This window comes from Pantherophis guttatus, chromosome 1, assembly GCF_059756535.1.
Source record: "Pantherophis guttatus breed Tessera chromosome 1, ASM5975653v1, whole genome shotgun sequence".
NCBI lineage: Eukaryota > Metazoa > Chordata > Lepidosauria > Squamata > Colubridae > Pantherophis > Pantherophis guttatus.
Genome location: NC_142063.1, coordinates 147,041,939 through 147,054,934, shown reverse-complemented (window position 1 = coordinate 147,054,934; position 12,996 = coordinate 147,041,939). Strand labels below are relative to the sequence as shown.

Genomic DNA, 12,996 nt, shown 5'->3' with positions numbered 1-12,996 from the left:
AAAGGAGACACAAAGCCTTAGAGAAACAAATTAGCAAGGCTGTTGTAAATGTGTCCAGTAAAGAGGCTTCTCCTCCCCCATCTACCCCCCCCCCCCCGGGTTCCTGCAGTTCACCAAGCCTGGTCATCGGAAGGTGAGGGTGGGGTTCTTCTCCAGGAAGAACAAGGCACGCTGCAAAATCCCTTTGCAAGCCAATTGATTATTCCTGCAACTCCTGATTCTGGTGGAAATGTGGCAACAGTTCATTCTGCAAGGGAATCTCCCTTGCCAGAACAGAACCCAGAGGACCCCTTTAAAAATCTGCCAGAAAGCCTAAAAATTCTAATTGATCAGGCCATTGCTTCCCGCATGGCAGATATCTTTCAAGGCCATCGTTCTGGTTCAATAATTTCTGAGCATTCTACTCATGTTAGAGCGTCTCCTGCAGTTAGCCTTACTGCCTCTCATTCTCCTGCAGCTTCTAGAGTAAGTGAGACCTTTGTCTTGGAGGAGGAACGCCATTCTGATTTATTAGATAATGAGGGCGTGGTTCAAGATCAACCTGCATTTACAGGTTTATTTCCCCCCAACAAATTCAAATCTCTGTTGCATAAGGCACGCATCATTGCTGCTTTGAAAGAGGATGATTATCTCAAAGAAATGCAGGAAGCTCAACAGGGTCATAAACAAGGCCTTTTTTCTGAGCCTACTCCTGAACAGTGTTTTGTTCCAATTCCACAACTGTTCACAGACGTAGTTAAAAAACAATGGTCTAGTCCTGCAACCATGTCCTCTGCCCATGGTTCAGATAAGAAATATTATGCTGTAGCACCCAAATTTGCTCAGTTATTACAAATTCCCTCAGTGGACAGCCCTGTAGCAGCTCTTTCTTCTACCTGTTCCTATGTGGCAGGGAATACCTCTGAAGGTCTATGACCAGAGGATAAAAAATTAGAATTCCTTTTTAAAAAGAATCATCAAGCTGCAGCATGGGCAATTCAATCGGCTTCCTCGGCCTCATTTTTTAAACGAACCACCATCATCTGGCTTCAACAATTGCAAGCAAGAGTGCCCTCTAGTGAGGTTCGCCTCCATCAGGATATTAATAAAATCATAGCTGCAACTCAATTCTCAGCTGATGCTATTCTAAATTCGGCCAAATTTGCATCTTGGGCCCTAGCTTCTACAGTATCAGCCCGCAGGATGCTCTGGCTCCGCCAGTGGCCAGCAGATCTTCGGACCAAATGGCGGCAGCTCCCTACTCTGCAGAGAAATTGTTTGGTGAGTTGCTTGATCCTCTCCTTATTGAAACATGTGACAAGCACAAGGTTCTGCCTTCAACATCTACACGTGTTGACAGAAGGTCCTCTCCTTATTACAGGAGAGCATTTTTTCATCCCTCTTACCAAGGAAGCCACCCCCAGCAGGGTTACCCTCAGGGATCAAGCCGGTCCTCGGACCGTCAATCCTTTCGGGATAGGAGCAAACAATTCCAGCAGTCCAAGCGGTCCTTAAGTGGCTCTGGCTACCGCCAGTCCCACAACCATAAGTGACTCACCGCCAAGCCCTCCCATTGGAGGCCGCCTGGCCCTCTTTGCAGACAGATGGAAAGCCTCAACCCCAAACCTCTGGGTCCTCTCTGTAGTAACATTTGGCCGTCCCCTGGAATTCCTCTCCATACCTCTGACCCACTTCATTCAATGTCTACCTTACAACAGCGAGTCCAGATGTCAACTGATGGACCAGGCTGTTCAGCACCTCCTGCAAATTCACGCCATAGAGGAGGTTCCCCAAAGTCAATGGAAACAGGAAGCAGGAGCCTTGGTGGAGCAGCGAACTAAAGTGCTGTTAATAGCACTTAGCTGCCAGCTGCCTGCAATTACTGTGAGTTCAAATCTCACCAGGCTCAAGGTTAATCCAGCCTTCCATCCTTCCGAGGTAGGCAAAATGAGGACCCGGATTGTGGGGGCAATAAGCTGACTTTGTACAAAAACGAACATCGCTGGGGGCGGGGGGGAAGCCCTACTAAGCAGGTATATACAAAAGTATGAAGGCTATTGCTTAACGCATTGTAAGCTGCCCTGAGTCTCTGGAGAAGAGCGGCATATAAATAGAACCAATAAATAAATAAATAATAAATAAATAAATAAATAAATAAATAAATAAATAAATAATAAAACAAACAAACAAACAAACTCCATTCTGTTTGTGGTTCCGAAGCGGTCGGGGGGGTGGGGGTGGAGGGCAATTCTGGATTTAAAATCCCTCAACTATTACATAGTGTATGACAGATTCAAAATGTGGTCACTAACCTCTATCCTTCAGGGGATTCGTCCCAACGACTTTCTAGTTTCTATAGACTTCATGGAGGCTTACCTTCACATTCCATTCTACCAAAGCATCGACAGTATCTACGCTTCAGCTACGCTGGAAAACACCTGCAGTACCGAGCTCTTCCCTTCGGATTGGCATCGGCCCCGAGGGTCTTCATGAAGGTTCTGGCGGTCGTGGCTGCCCATCTGAGAAAAAACCCGGTAAGGGTTAGTGCCAGTTAGTTAGACTTGTCCACCTAGGAGCCATCATCGATACAGGTCAGGGTGCAGTCTACCTATCTTTGGACCGGCGATCCGACATAAGAGATCTGATATCGCATATTCACAGAAACCCTTCAGTTCTTTTGGCCACCTTGTCCAAACTCCTCAGCAAGATGGTCTCCTGTGTTCAGATCATTCCCTGGGCACACCTTCACACCCGTCATTTGCAGTGGTTACTGCTTCCTTTCCAACGAAAGCGTCAGGCTCACACCATGTCCACGGTCAGAGTTCCACTCTCAGTCAGGCGATCGCTACATTGGTGGACATTGCCCTCTCTAGACAAAGGATGTCTCTTCATGGATCGTCGTCCTCTCTTCGGATGCCAGCCTCATCCTCTCTTCAGATGCCAGCCTCCACAGCCGGGGAACTCATCTTGACTCACATGTAGCTCAGTGTCATTGGTCAACATCAGACGTAACCAACCCTATAAATTGGCTAGAGCTGAATGTCATTCGTCTAGCTTTCACACATTTTCAACAGTTTGTACAAAACCATCATGTTCTGGTATTGACAGACAACATTGCTGCAAAAGCACATGTCAGTCGTCAAGGGGTAACTCGCTTGAGATGCCTCATGGAGGAATCCTTTCGTCTAGGCAAGTGGGCCGAGCAACAACATCTCTCCATTTGAGCGGACCACATAGCGGGGATGGAGAACACTCAAGCAGATTTCCTCAACAGGACCCAGATAGACAATGCCGAGTGGCAGATCCATCCAGTCATATTCCAAGAGATATGCAGCAGGTTCGGGTTTCCGAACATAGACCTCTTCACAACGAACCTGAACACTCAACCTCCTCGCTTCTTCTCAAGATTCTCGGCTCCGGGAGCGGAAGGGGTCAACGGTCTCCGACTCACATGGCCACCCGGTCTTCACTATGCCTTCCCACCACTTCCTCTAATCCAGGCTCTGATTCGGAAAGTCATCACTGACAGGGCGGAAATAATCCTCGTAGCCCCGCACTGGCCACCCCGCCTGTGGTTTGCGGATCTGGTCAATCTCTCCATATCACAACCTTGGAAGATTCCATCCGACCAGATCGTCTTGCGACAAGGGGCAATTCATCCGGAACCTCCGTGGCTCCAACTGACTGCTTGGCACTTGAAAGGGTCCTCCTAAGACGGGACATGTATTCAGATAGGGTGATCCACACTGTACAAGCCTTTAGACGTAGGTCCACAGTTAGGCTTTACAATATCACCTGGCTAACCTTTTTAAGATGGTGTAGGTCCCGCCAGGTCAACCCTTTCAGCCTCACCTCACCAGATCCTTGAATTCCTACAAGATGGTTTGGACCACAGTCTGGCTCATAGCACCCTTCGAAGGCATGTGGTGGCGTTATCTATGGCCTTATCAAGTCCCTCTGGACAGCCACTCGCTCAGCACCCTGTTATCAAAAAGTTCCTGCGAGGAGCCAGGCTTTTACGGCCTTCCTCAATTCATAGGTATCCCACTTGGGATTTGCCCAAAGTCCTTAACGCATTAACTGAGGCTCCCTTTGAGCCCCTTTGCACAGTCCACCTTCGTTTCCTCGCTCTTAAGGTAGCCTTCCTAGTGGCCATAACATCAGCTCGCCATATATCGGAGCTGGCAGCTCTTTCTGTTAGAGAAGATCTCTGTATCTTCAGACCTAACACTGTTGTCTTGAGATTGGACCCCTCCTTTATCCCTAAAGTTAATTCCTTTTTTCACAGAGCTCAAGAGGTTATTCTCCCTAATTTTTGTCCACGGCCTTCTCATAACCTGGAGCGAAGGTGGCACACCTTAGATGTGCGGAGGGCTCTAAAAATTTACATTAAAAGAACTGCCCCTTTCAGAAAATCTGAGGCCTTATTTGTCTCCTTTTTACCTAGTTCCCTAGGGTATAAGGTCTCCTCTGCGACAATTGTTCGCTGGATAAGAGCTTGCATCACCTCGGCATATCAGGCCCAGGTGATTCCTGTTCCTAGTCACATTACTGCTCACTCCACATGGAGTGCTGCTACATCAGCAGCCTGGGCAACTCAGGCTTCCCTTGAGGAGGTCTGCAGGGTGGCCACCTGGTCCACACCCTCGCCATTCATTCGTCATTACAAGTTAGATGTTTTTGCTTCCGCTGAAGCGTCATTTGGCAGGAGGGTTTAACAACAGGTGCACCAAGCAAGGGTCTCCCCAGGCCCTTCGACATCCTGCCTTTGGACTTCCAAAACTTTGGTATGTCCCATGTCTGGACGATGACACAACCAAATCAAGGAAATTGGGCATTGGTCTTACCTTGAATGCTGAATTTCTTGAGAGTTGTGTCATCGTCCAGCCCCTCCCTCTGTCTCAGGGCCTGTACAGTTTGTTTGTTAATGTTCAAGGAGTTTGTTTTCCAGTTGTCCTGTTGGACCGGTTTTTCTATCTCTGACGGTGGTGGTTCTTGTTGGAGATCTTCTTGTGGCCTTTCTTCGCCAAAACTGAGCATGAAAGGGAGGAGCAAGGGGCGTAGTCAAAAAACTATGACTCAGCCAGTAGCAGATCCGACTGAAGCAGCCCACGTCTGGACAATGACACAACTCTCAAGAAATTCGGCATTCAAGGTAAGACCAATGCCCATTTTAACGACAAAGAAATAAAGGGAGACTTAGAGGTTAATACAACTATCTAATATGCAAGCAACCTGGAAATTGCTCCCAGAAAGTTATGGCTAGCTGATGAGAGCTAAATAGCTTGAAATAAATCTATACTAGTCTCCCTTTATTTCTTTGTCGGTAAAACATAAATTTAATAGCTTCCAAGTGTTCCTCAAGAGCCAGTCCATACATATTGCAGTAATATCAGGTAAACTTTGACTTATGATTTAGAAATCATTCAAAGTTATGACAGAGTCATTCATTCATTCATTCTTAAGAGTTCTTCCAAAGCATATTTGTATGGGGGACGTTGTGTTTGATTCATCCTGTAAACAAACAAACAAAACAATTTTTGCATGTGGAAAACTGAATATTCAATAGTTAAGAATTACCTGTAATGTGCTCTATAGTGCAGCCATTCAGATGCCTCAGCAGATTTTACTACTATTTTGTCACAGTGGTTAAGCAAATCATATGGTGGTTAAGTGAATCCAGTTTCCTCCATTAACTTGGTTAAAAGCTAGCTGAAAGGGTCACAAATGGCATTCACATGACCCTACTATGCTGCAACCATCATAAATAAATGCCCAAATCATAATCATGTGAGTTTGGGGATGCTGCAATGGTTGTAAGTACGAGGACTGGTTCTAAGTGATTTTTTTTCAGGGCTGTCATAACTATATTGCCTATTGTCTCAGCATGCTCCAGTCCCATCTATTAAATAGTGGGAGGCAGAAAGCATACATTCTCTGCCTTGGAGACTGCTCAGTATAGTCCCTCGAGAACTGGGTGACTTTGCCCTTGGCCACTGAGCCAGGATGCTGCATTATTAGGATGTGTTAAAATGCATGAAATGAATTTTCACCTTAGCGCTGTAGGTGTTTATATATGGTTTTGTTATTATTGCTGCGTTTTTTGTGGGGGGGGGGTTGCATTTTTATTATTTTCAATATTGTTAGCCACCCAAGAACTGCTTGGTCGGTAAGCAGCCAAGTAAATTAATTTATTAAGACCTTTCAGATAGATCTCTTTATTCCTGGCTCTGCTTTCCACCTATCAATCAGAAACTGGCTGTTCTGTGGCTTTCTGAGTCCCCTCACCTTTTTTCTATATTTTAAGGCAGAGACATTTGCTCTTTTCCAGTGTTCTGGCTTTTTATCACCTTTCCAGTTTTTCAAAGACAGTACATACAGGTTTTGGCATACATAGCTTTTTCAGTATTCTAGGACAAAATTTATCTGGGCCTGAACATTTAAAGTCAAAGTAATGAGGTATTACATGATCAAGTATCTATTAAACTTCCATCCTGCACTTTCATCCTGCTTTTCACAATTTCCTGTGGAACACATACTTTCTTGTTGGAAAAGACTGAACCAAAATAAGGAGATAAGTAGATCTGACTTTTCTTTAATGCCTACTAGCAATTTGCTATCTTTATTGAACAAATGATACACTGGTCCTTTTGTTTTTATTTTGATAATGCTTAAAAATGTCTGTGTTGTTGTTCTTACACAATTTGCCAGACTTTGTTCATTCTAAATATCAGCATTTCAGATAGCCTCTCCGCAGTTAAGCTACCTGTATGTAGTCTTCATGGAACCGTGGTGGCTCAGTGGTTAGAATGCAGTATTGCAGGATAATTCTGCCGACTGCCAGGAATTTGATCCTGATCTGTTCAAGGTTGATTTAGTCTTCCATTCTTCCAAGGTCTGTAAAATGAGGACCCAGATGGCAATATGCTGACTCTGTAAACCATTTAGAGAGGGCTGTAAAACACTATGAAGCTGTACATAAGTCTGACTGCTATTGCCATTGGTCACCTGCTCTCTCTTCTCTTTACTGCAATTCTATTAATATTGAGAAAGATCAGGGGTGAAATCTAAAATTTCTTACTACCGGTTCTGTGGGCGTGGCTTGGTGTGGGTGGGTAATATGACTGTGGGTGTGGCCAATTTTTTTTAACTTTTTAAACCATTTTTTCTACAACCTCTTCAGCTAAGAGGTTGTAAAAAAATGTTTTCAAAAGGCTCTGACGATCCCAGCTGAGTTCCCTCATCGGCAGAGGCTTTTTTAAAACTCAGCTGGGATTGTCATAGCATTTAAAAGAAAAAATCCCTTTTTTTCTTTTAAATGCTCTTGACGATCCAAACTGAGTTCTCTGATTGGCAGGGGCTGCCTATCAGGGAATTCAACTTGGATCGTCAGAGCATTTAAAAGAAAAAAAGGGATTTTTTCTTTTAAATGCCTTTGACGAGCCGCGCAATCATCAGAGGCTTTTTTTTTAACTTTTAAAAGCATTTTTTTCGGCTGTAGTTGTAGAAAAAATGCTTTTAAAAGTAAAAAAAAAAGCCTCTGATGATTGTGTGGCTCAGCTGGGCATGGGGGGGGGGACAGGGATTTTTGCCAACGGTTCTCCGAACCACCCGCTTCCATCGCTACCGGATCAGGCGATCCAGTGCGAACTGGGAGCATTTCACCCCTGAGAAAGATTCTTCCAATTAAAATGAAGGTATTTATTCTTGAAGATACAGTAAGTACTGGTAAATATAAATCTAGTTGCATGTAAAACCATAGCAGAGCATTTCTATTAAATTTTACATAGGCATTTAAAGTATTTTGTCAAAGAAGAGCACTTCTGCCACATGTACAAACTGTCATAAGTACCCTGAGTTGCGCAAATAATGTGGGGAATGCAGCTGTAATGATAATCTGTTAATTAGATTTTAATCAGTTTAGGAACTAAACTTTCTTTGCCATTCTTAAGTTCCTATAGCAAATTTGGCCTCTGTGTGAATATTGGTGAGAGGCTGGAATTTGAAGACTTTTTTGGAGAGGTTTTGTTACTTTGTATAATAATTGAACAATGTAGCAGGATTCTTGATTGTCCTCCTTAAAGAGGCATGTCCAGGGTCTTCTGATGGATTTTACACTGTTGGATTTTGTTTTACTATTTTTCTTATTTGAATGCAAACCCTCTGCTGCGTTTGGTTACAAATATTTTTATTGTTATATTGAGTTACATAAAACATCACATAAGTGGAGTCATGCTACTTGGAATATTCCTTTTCATTTTTACCACCCTCCCCTCGCATCTTTTGTAAACCCTAAAGCAAATTGGGGAGGGGGGATGGAGTGGCATGGAGAAAGGGAGGAGGAATCTGATGTACTTGGTAGTTGCCATGTCACCAAAGGAAGGAGGGAAAGTCAGGAGTCTAGTAGCATCTTTTCCAATTGACATATGTTATTAAAAAGCATAAAGCTGGAGCTCACTTCTTCAGATAGGATGCATTCCATTGCATTTTTATATAGCTTTGATCATCCTTTTGTACACTGTTCTAAAACCTCTGGGTGAAGGTCTATTCAGTAATTTTTAAAGTACAAATAATTTAGATTGCAGTCTTGTTTAGTTAAGTGGGTTTAATTCTAAATAGTTCTGCATATAGGATAGTACCCCAAAATAATTGTTTTCTTTATGTCAACCTTCTGGAGGTTTTACTGAGATACTGCAGAAAACCCTGGAATGCTTTCTAAGTAATAGCATCCTGTGACACAAAAGGCCAAGACTCTCCTTTCAGAGCACTCTTTTCAGGATTAAGTGCCTAATCCTTTAATTCCTATAATTGGGTCTAGGTATCATAGGGACTAGGGTTTTAGGAAATATTAGAATTGTATGTAGAATGATTGAATTTCTCCAAATTCTAATTTTAATTCAGAAATTTAAAAGAAGATAGAGTGCATTTATGTTTTCATGGAAACCTTTATCTTCTGGAAGCAACAGAGCACCATTGCAGGATCTCTCTACTTTTCCATTCCACTTTGTAGATTAGCCTAGTATGGATAAAGTATGTGAAAAGTCTTCATATTTTTTTATTCGACCGTCAGAACTTTGAACTCTAATGTTAAAGTCCTCTAATCTACAACATTAGATACAGCAACAGCAGCAGCAGCAGCAAAAGCTGACTTAAGTATGGTATAATACATGAGGGATAATTAACAGAGTTCAGTGTCAATTTTCTTTTAAAATGCTGTCCTAGCAAAATTTGCACATACTTAACCAGTTTACAACCACAACTGAGTGTTCACACAACATATTAAACAAAAAGAAATCACATTTGTCTTATTACTTTCTTAAGAGCTGTTTAAAAGATCCCATTGATGGTGGAAGCAGTTTGAGCACCACTTGTGCGAGAACATGAGCTAATACTGATTACATAGAAATTATGTATCCTGTTTCCCTGAAAATAAGACATCCCCTGATAATAAGCCCAATCGGGCTTTTGAGTGTGTTAAACTAAGCCCCCCCAAAAATAAGCCCTCCCCAAAAATATTTAAACAACATGCGCAACCGGTCCCCGCCATTTCTTCTGGTTAGGGTTAGGGAGGCAGAGCTGGAAATCAGGTAAGATGGGAAGAGGAGCCCCGTCTTGCTCCGTGTGCCCCAAAATAAGACCCTCCTGAAAATAAGGCGAAGTGCTTATTTTGGGGTTCAAAAAAATATAAGACAGGGTCTTATTTTCAGGGAAACACGGTATTTCTGATGAGCACTCCGTAGAAGTGAACAGTGAGTGAAACTAACTGGATTTCCCCTTACTGCTTTAAACTATTTTTAAGAGTTGTAAGAGTGTTGTCATGCTACAGAAGGAATTGGATAGTGCTGCACTGTCATTTCAAGCCTGGATTTAGAATGTAGTTGTAAGGTCTGAATGTAATTCTTGATTCATTTCCCATTTAAGGGATACTAGTTGCAGCTGCACAGCAACAAGTCCTATTTTGCTAGAAATAAAACATTTACATTCCAGTGTTTCTAATTCTTCATGAGAGTGAGATTAAGCTTCCCAAATTACAAAACTCTGAAGCTGGTTTAACTCTACCTATAGCTGTGCAATATTGCAAGGCAGTGATTAATATATAGCAAATATAAATGCTAATAAATGCTTACAGAATGGGAATGAAAACCAATGCATCCTTATTTCAGAACAAGTCCCAATGAACCTAGACTTTCAGTTGACCTACAGTTACATATTCATATTTCCTGAAGTTCTGAACCTTTTACATTTCAAGGTAACCATTAGCGTTGCCCAAATGTCTATATTAGACTTTTTTAAAAGCGTATTTTGGGCCAGTTATTCTCTCAGCCCTAGGAAGAAGACAATGGCAAACCACTTCCGAATTCTTGTCAAGACACCTGCAGAGACTTGTTCAGGCAGTTGCCAGGAGTCAACACTGACTCAAAGGCACACACAGAGACATTTTTTTGTTGTTGTTGAAATTCTGGAATTAGGGTAAAGGTTATCTTGCCCTGTAGCTTTTGAGTTCAGTCTTTCAATTTTGCTGTCAAAAGCCATCAGTATCCCCAGGGGCAGGAAACTGTTGCATTCCAAACATTTAGCACGTAACCATTACAAATATGTTTTCCTACCCCCGTTTGTATTTTTTATTCTCTGTATGAAAAGACTTAGCTATATCCTATCCTATTTAATTTAGAATTAAATTTTCGAGTGTCTTTCCTTGTCACATAATAAATAACAGTTCCCCTAACGGGAGACTGCACAGAAATGCACGAATAAAAATAAAGCACTTTATTGCTACACTTTACACTTGAGAAAGAGAAAAAGCGCATTTATTCATCTTCTTGTGTTGTCTAATAAAAGAGCACCTCTTCTCTCACGTAGTATACAGACTTAATCGTTTAGCAGCAACCTGCTTGCTCGACGAACAGCGGGGTCTGGCGCTTTCAGAGCGTTTTCACATTCCAGGTCTGCGCCCGTATAAGGATCCTATAACTGGAGATCACACGGCTTCAGCCAAGCTCTGGAGTTCCGTCAAGAGTGGGTGGTGGCTTCTATTCATCCCTGCGTATTCGCTCTCCTGCCGCAAGGGCATTTTTCGAGGGAGAGAAGAGAGCTCTGCGTTTTAGTTTCAGCCCTTGGTGTGGCGCTAATCAGAAGTTTTACTTCAAATGCTCCAGTAAACTCTTTGCGGCGGCGCGGATGTCTCCTTCAGGGATTTTAGGTTATTGGCTTTCTTTCATTATTGGCGCTGGCAGTGCCCTGCTAATAGACTGCGTTGCGGGGGGGAAAAAAAAACACCAAGGCGTTTTTCTAACGTCCGTATTCAACCCTCGTTTCTCCAAACCAAAGTGAGCAAATAATGGACTTATCTGGTGACACTAAAGAGAGAAAAAAAACCCTAAGCGGAAAATGGTTGCTGTTGCTTCTTTTGCTCAACCCCCGCCATTGCTCACACGCCAAAAAGAACCTCTAAAAGGCATCTGAACTGGTTTTTTTTTTTTTCTCTTTTCCTACTACGGTATCATCTGAACCTTTTCGGTGTAGCATTAACTCCCGGCTCTAGTTTTCAGTAGTTTTGGGTGATGGTTTGTCTTAAAAGACACTTAAAAGAGCGGCCCGTTTCCTACCAGGTGGCTACAGTTTGCCCCTGGAGTTAATGTAAAACTTGCTTCGTCGTCGCCCACGCCGAAATTCACTTTTGCCATTGCCCGCCACTGCCCCTTCCCCTTCCCCCCCCCGAGCAACACCACCACTTTTTGTGTCGCCGGGGATTCGCGCTCCGCTTTAAGTTTGCACACGCACATACGGATCCCGGGTTCGCCGTTCGCGCGCCCGCACGCAGACAGAAACGGCCCGGGGGCCCTGCCTGCGGAACGCGGTACTGCTACCCTTGGCGCACACCGCGAATCGGAGAGCGCGCCGACTGACTGGCTACCCCGAGGAATGCGCGGTATGCAAGAGGCAGAAGCAACCATTCGACGGGACGGGGAGGGGGGACGGGAGCGGCCCATGTCTGCGGCGGGCTGAGAAGCACGCGCGTTTCGAGGCGTCGCGCGCGGTCCGGAGGGAAAAAAAGCCCTCGGCGGCGTGTGCCTAGACGCCGAGTAGCCGCCGCCGCGTGGGAGCGGCTCGGTGTCTTCCGATTGAGTTGTTTCGACTCCCCCCCCCTCCTCTGCTCGGTTGCGCGCTCTCTGTATGTTTTTCCTCTCTCTCTCTCTCTCTCTCTCGCTGGGCGGTGGTTGAGGCCGCTGGTAGTTGGGGTCGATTCTGCTGTTGCTGAAGTCGCCGCGGCGGACAGCAGCGGCGGTAGTATTGGGTAGATCCATGAAGGGGCATTTATGGCAGGCTGGCCAGCTGAAGCTGTAGGCTCAGCGCGGTGATCCCAGGAGAGGGAAGGAAGACGACGGGCGCGTTGCATGAGAGACTCAGCCCGGGGAGAGGGGGGTGGAGGCAGAGCAGGCGGAGGCGTCGAGCCAGCAGCCAGCTGCAGGAGCAGAGACCCGTCCCAGCAACCGGGGAGAGAGAGGCGTTTTCCAGCGGTCGCCTCCCTGAATCGCGCCCCAGCCAACTTGCTTCCCGTCCGCAGGGGAAGTTCGGGCTTAGGCTGGGCAATGATTTTCCCCAATAGCAGCGGCAACTCTGCGGGCGGCAGCCGGACTCCATATAGGAAACAGGTAAAAAAAAAAAGAAAGAAAAAGAAAGGGGGAGGAATCAAGTTGCAGTTTCTGTGGGGCGGGGGGGGGAGGTTTGCTCGTAGGGAGGGGCGCGGAGGAAGAAGAAGGGGTGGGGACTTAATTGTAGTTGGGGCTCGATCTTGAGGATCTAGTCTAGTGAATCGAGCGCTTTTCCTCCCCCCCCTCCCCGGGACGAGCTTAGCTGTCTTTTTCCTCTTTGCTTCTTGCTTTTTCTTCCTCTTAGAATTGTATCACGCGGATTCCCACTCAAAAAAAAAAAAGAAAGAAAGAAATAACGTCGCCTCTTTGTGTTCCGGCAAGAGATTCCAGACTGGGCAACATATAAGTCTTGCAGAAAGCGATG

The 12,996-nt window shown here is 44.7% G+C and overlaps 1 protein-coding gene across 8 annotated transcripts in view; it reads left to right on the top strand.

Moving 5' to 3' along the window:
• Positions 1-12,996, top strand: part of RBMS1 (RNA binding motif single stranded interacting protein 1) — a 144,018-nt gene that overhangs the window by 34,457 nt on the left and 96,565 nt on the right. The window contains exon 1 of one of the 8 annotated variants that reach the window (XM_087881954.1): positions 11,778-11,908. The exons of 4 other annotated variants lie outside the window; for them this stretch is intronic. Coding sequence is in view for 2 of the 4 variants with exons in the window: in XM_034426080.3 (XP_034281971.2) it covers positions 12,375-12,632 (258 nt within the window). In the remaining 2 variants the exon portion in view is untranslated. Of the gene's footprint in view, positions 1-11,777; positions 12,633-12,996 lie in introns of those variants that run through there. 3 more of the 8 variants (XM_060687988.2, XM_034426080.3, XM_034426072.3) reach the window with 3 other exon arrangements.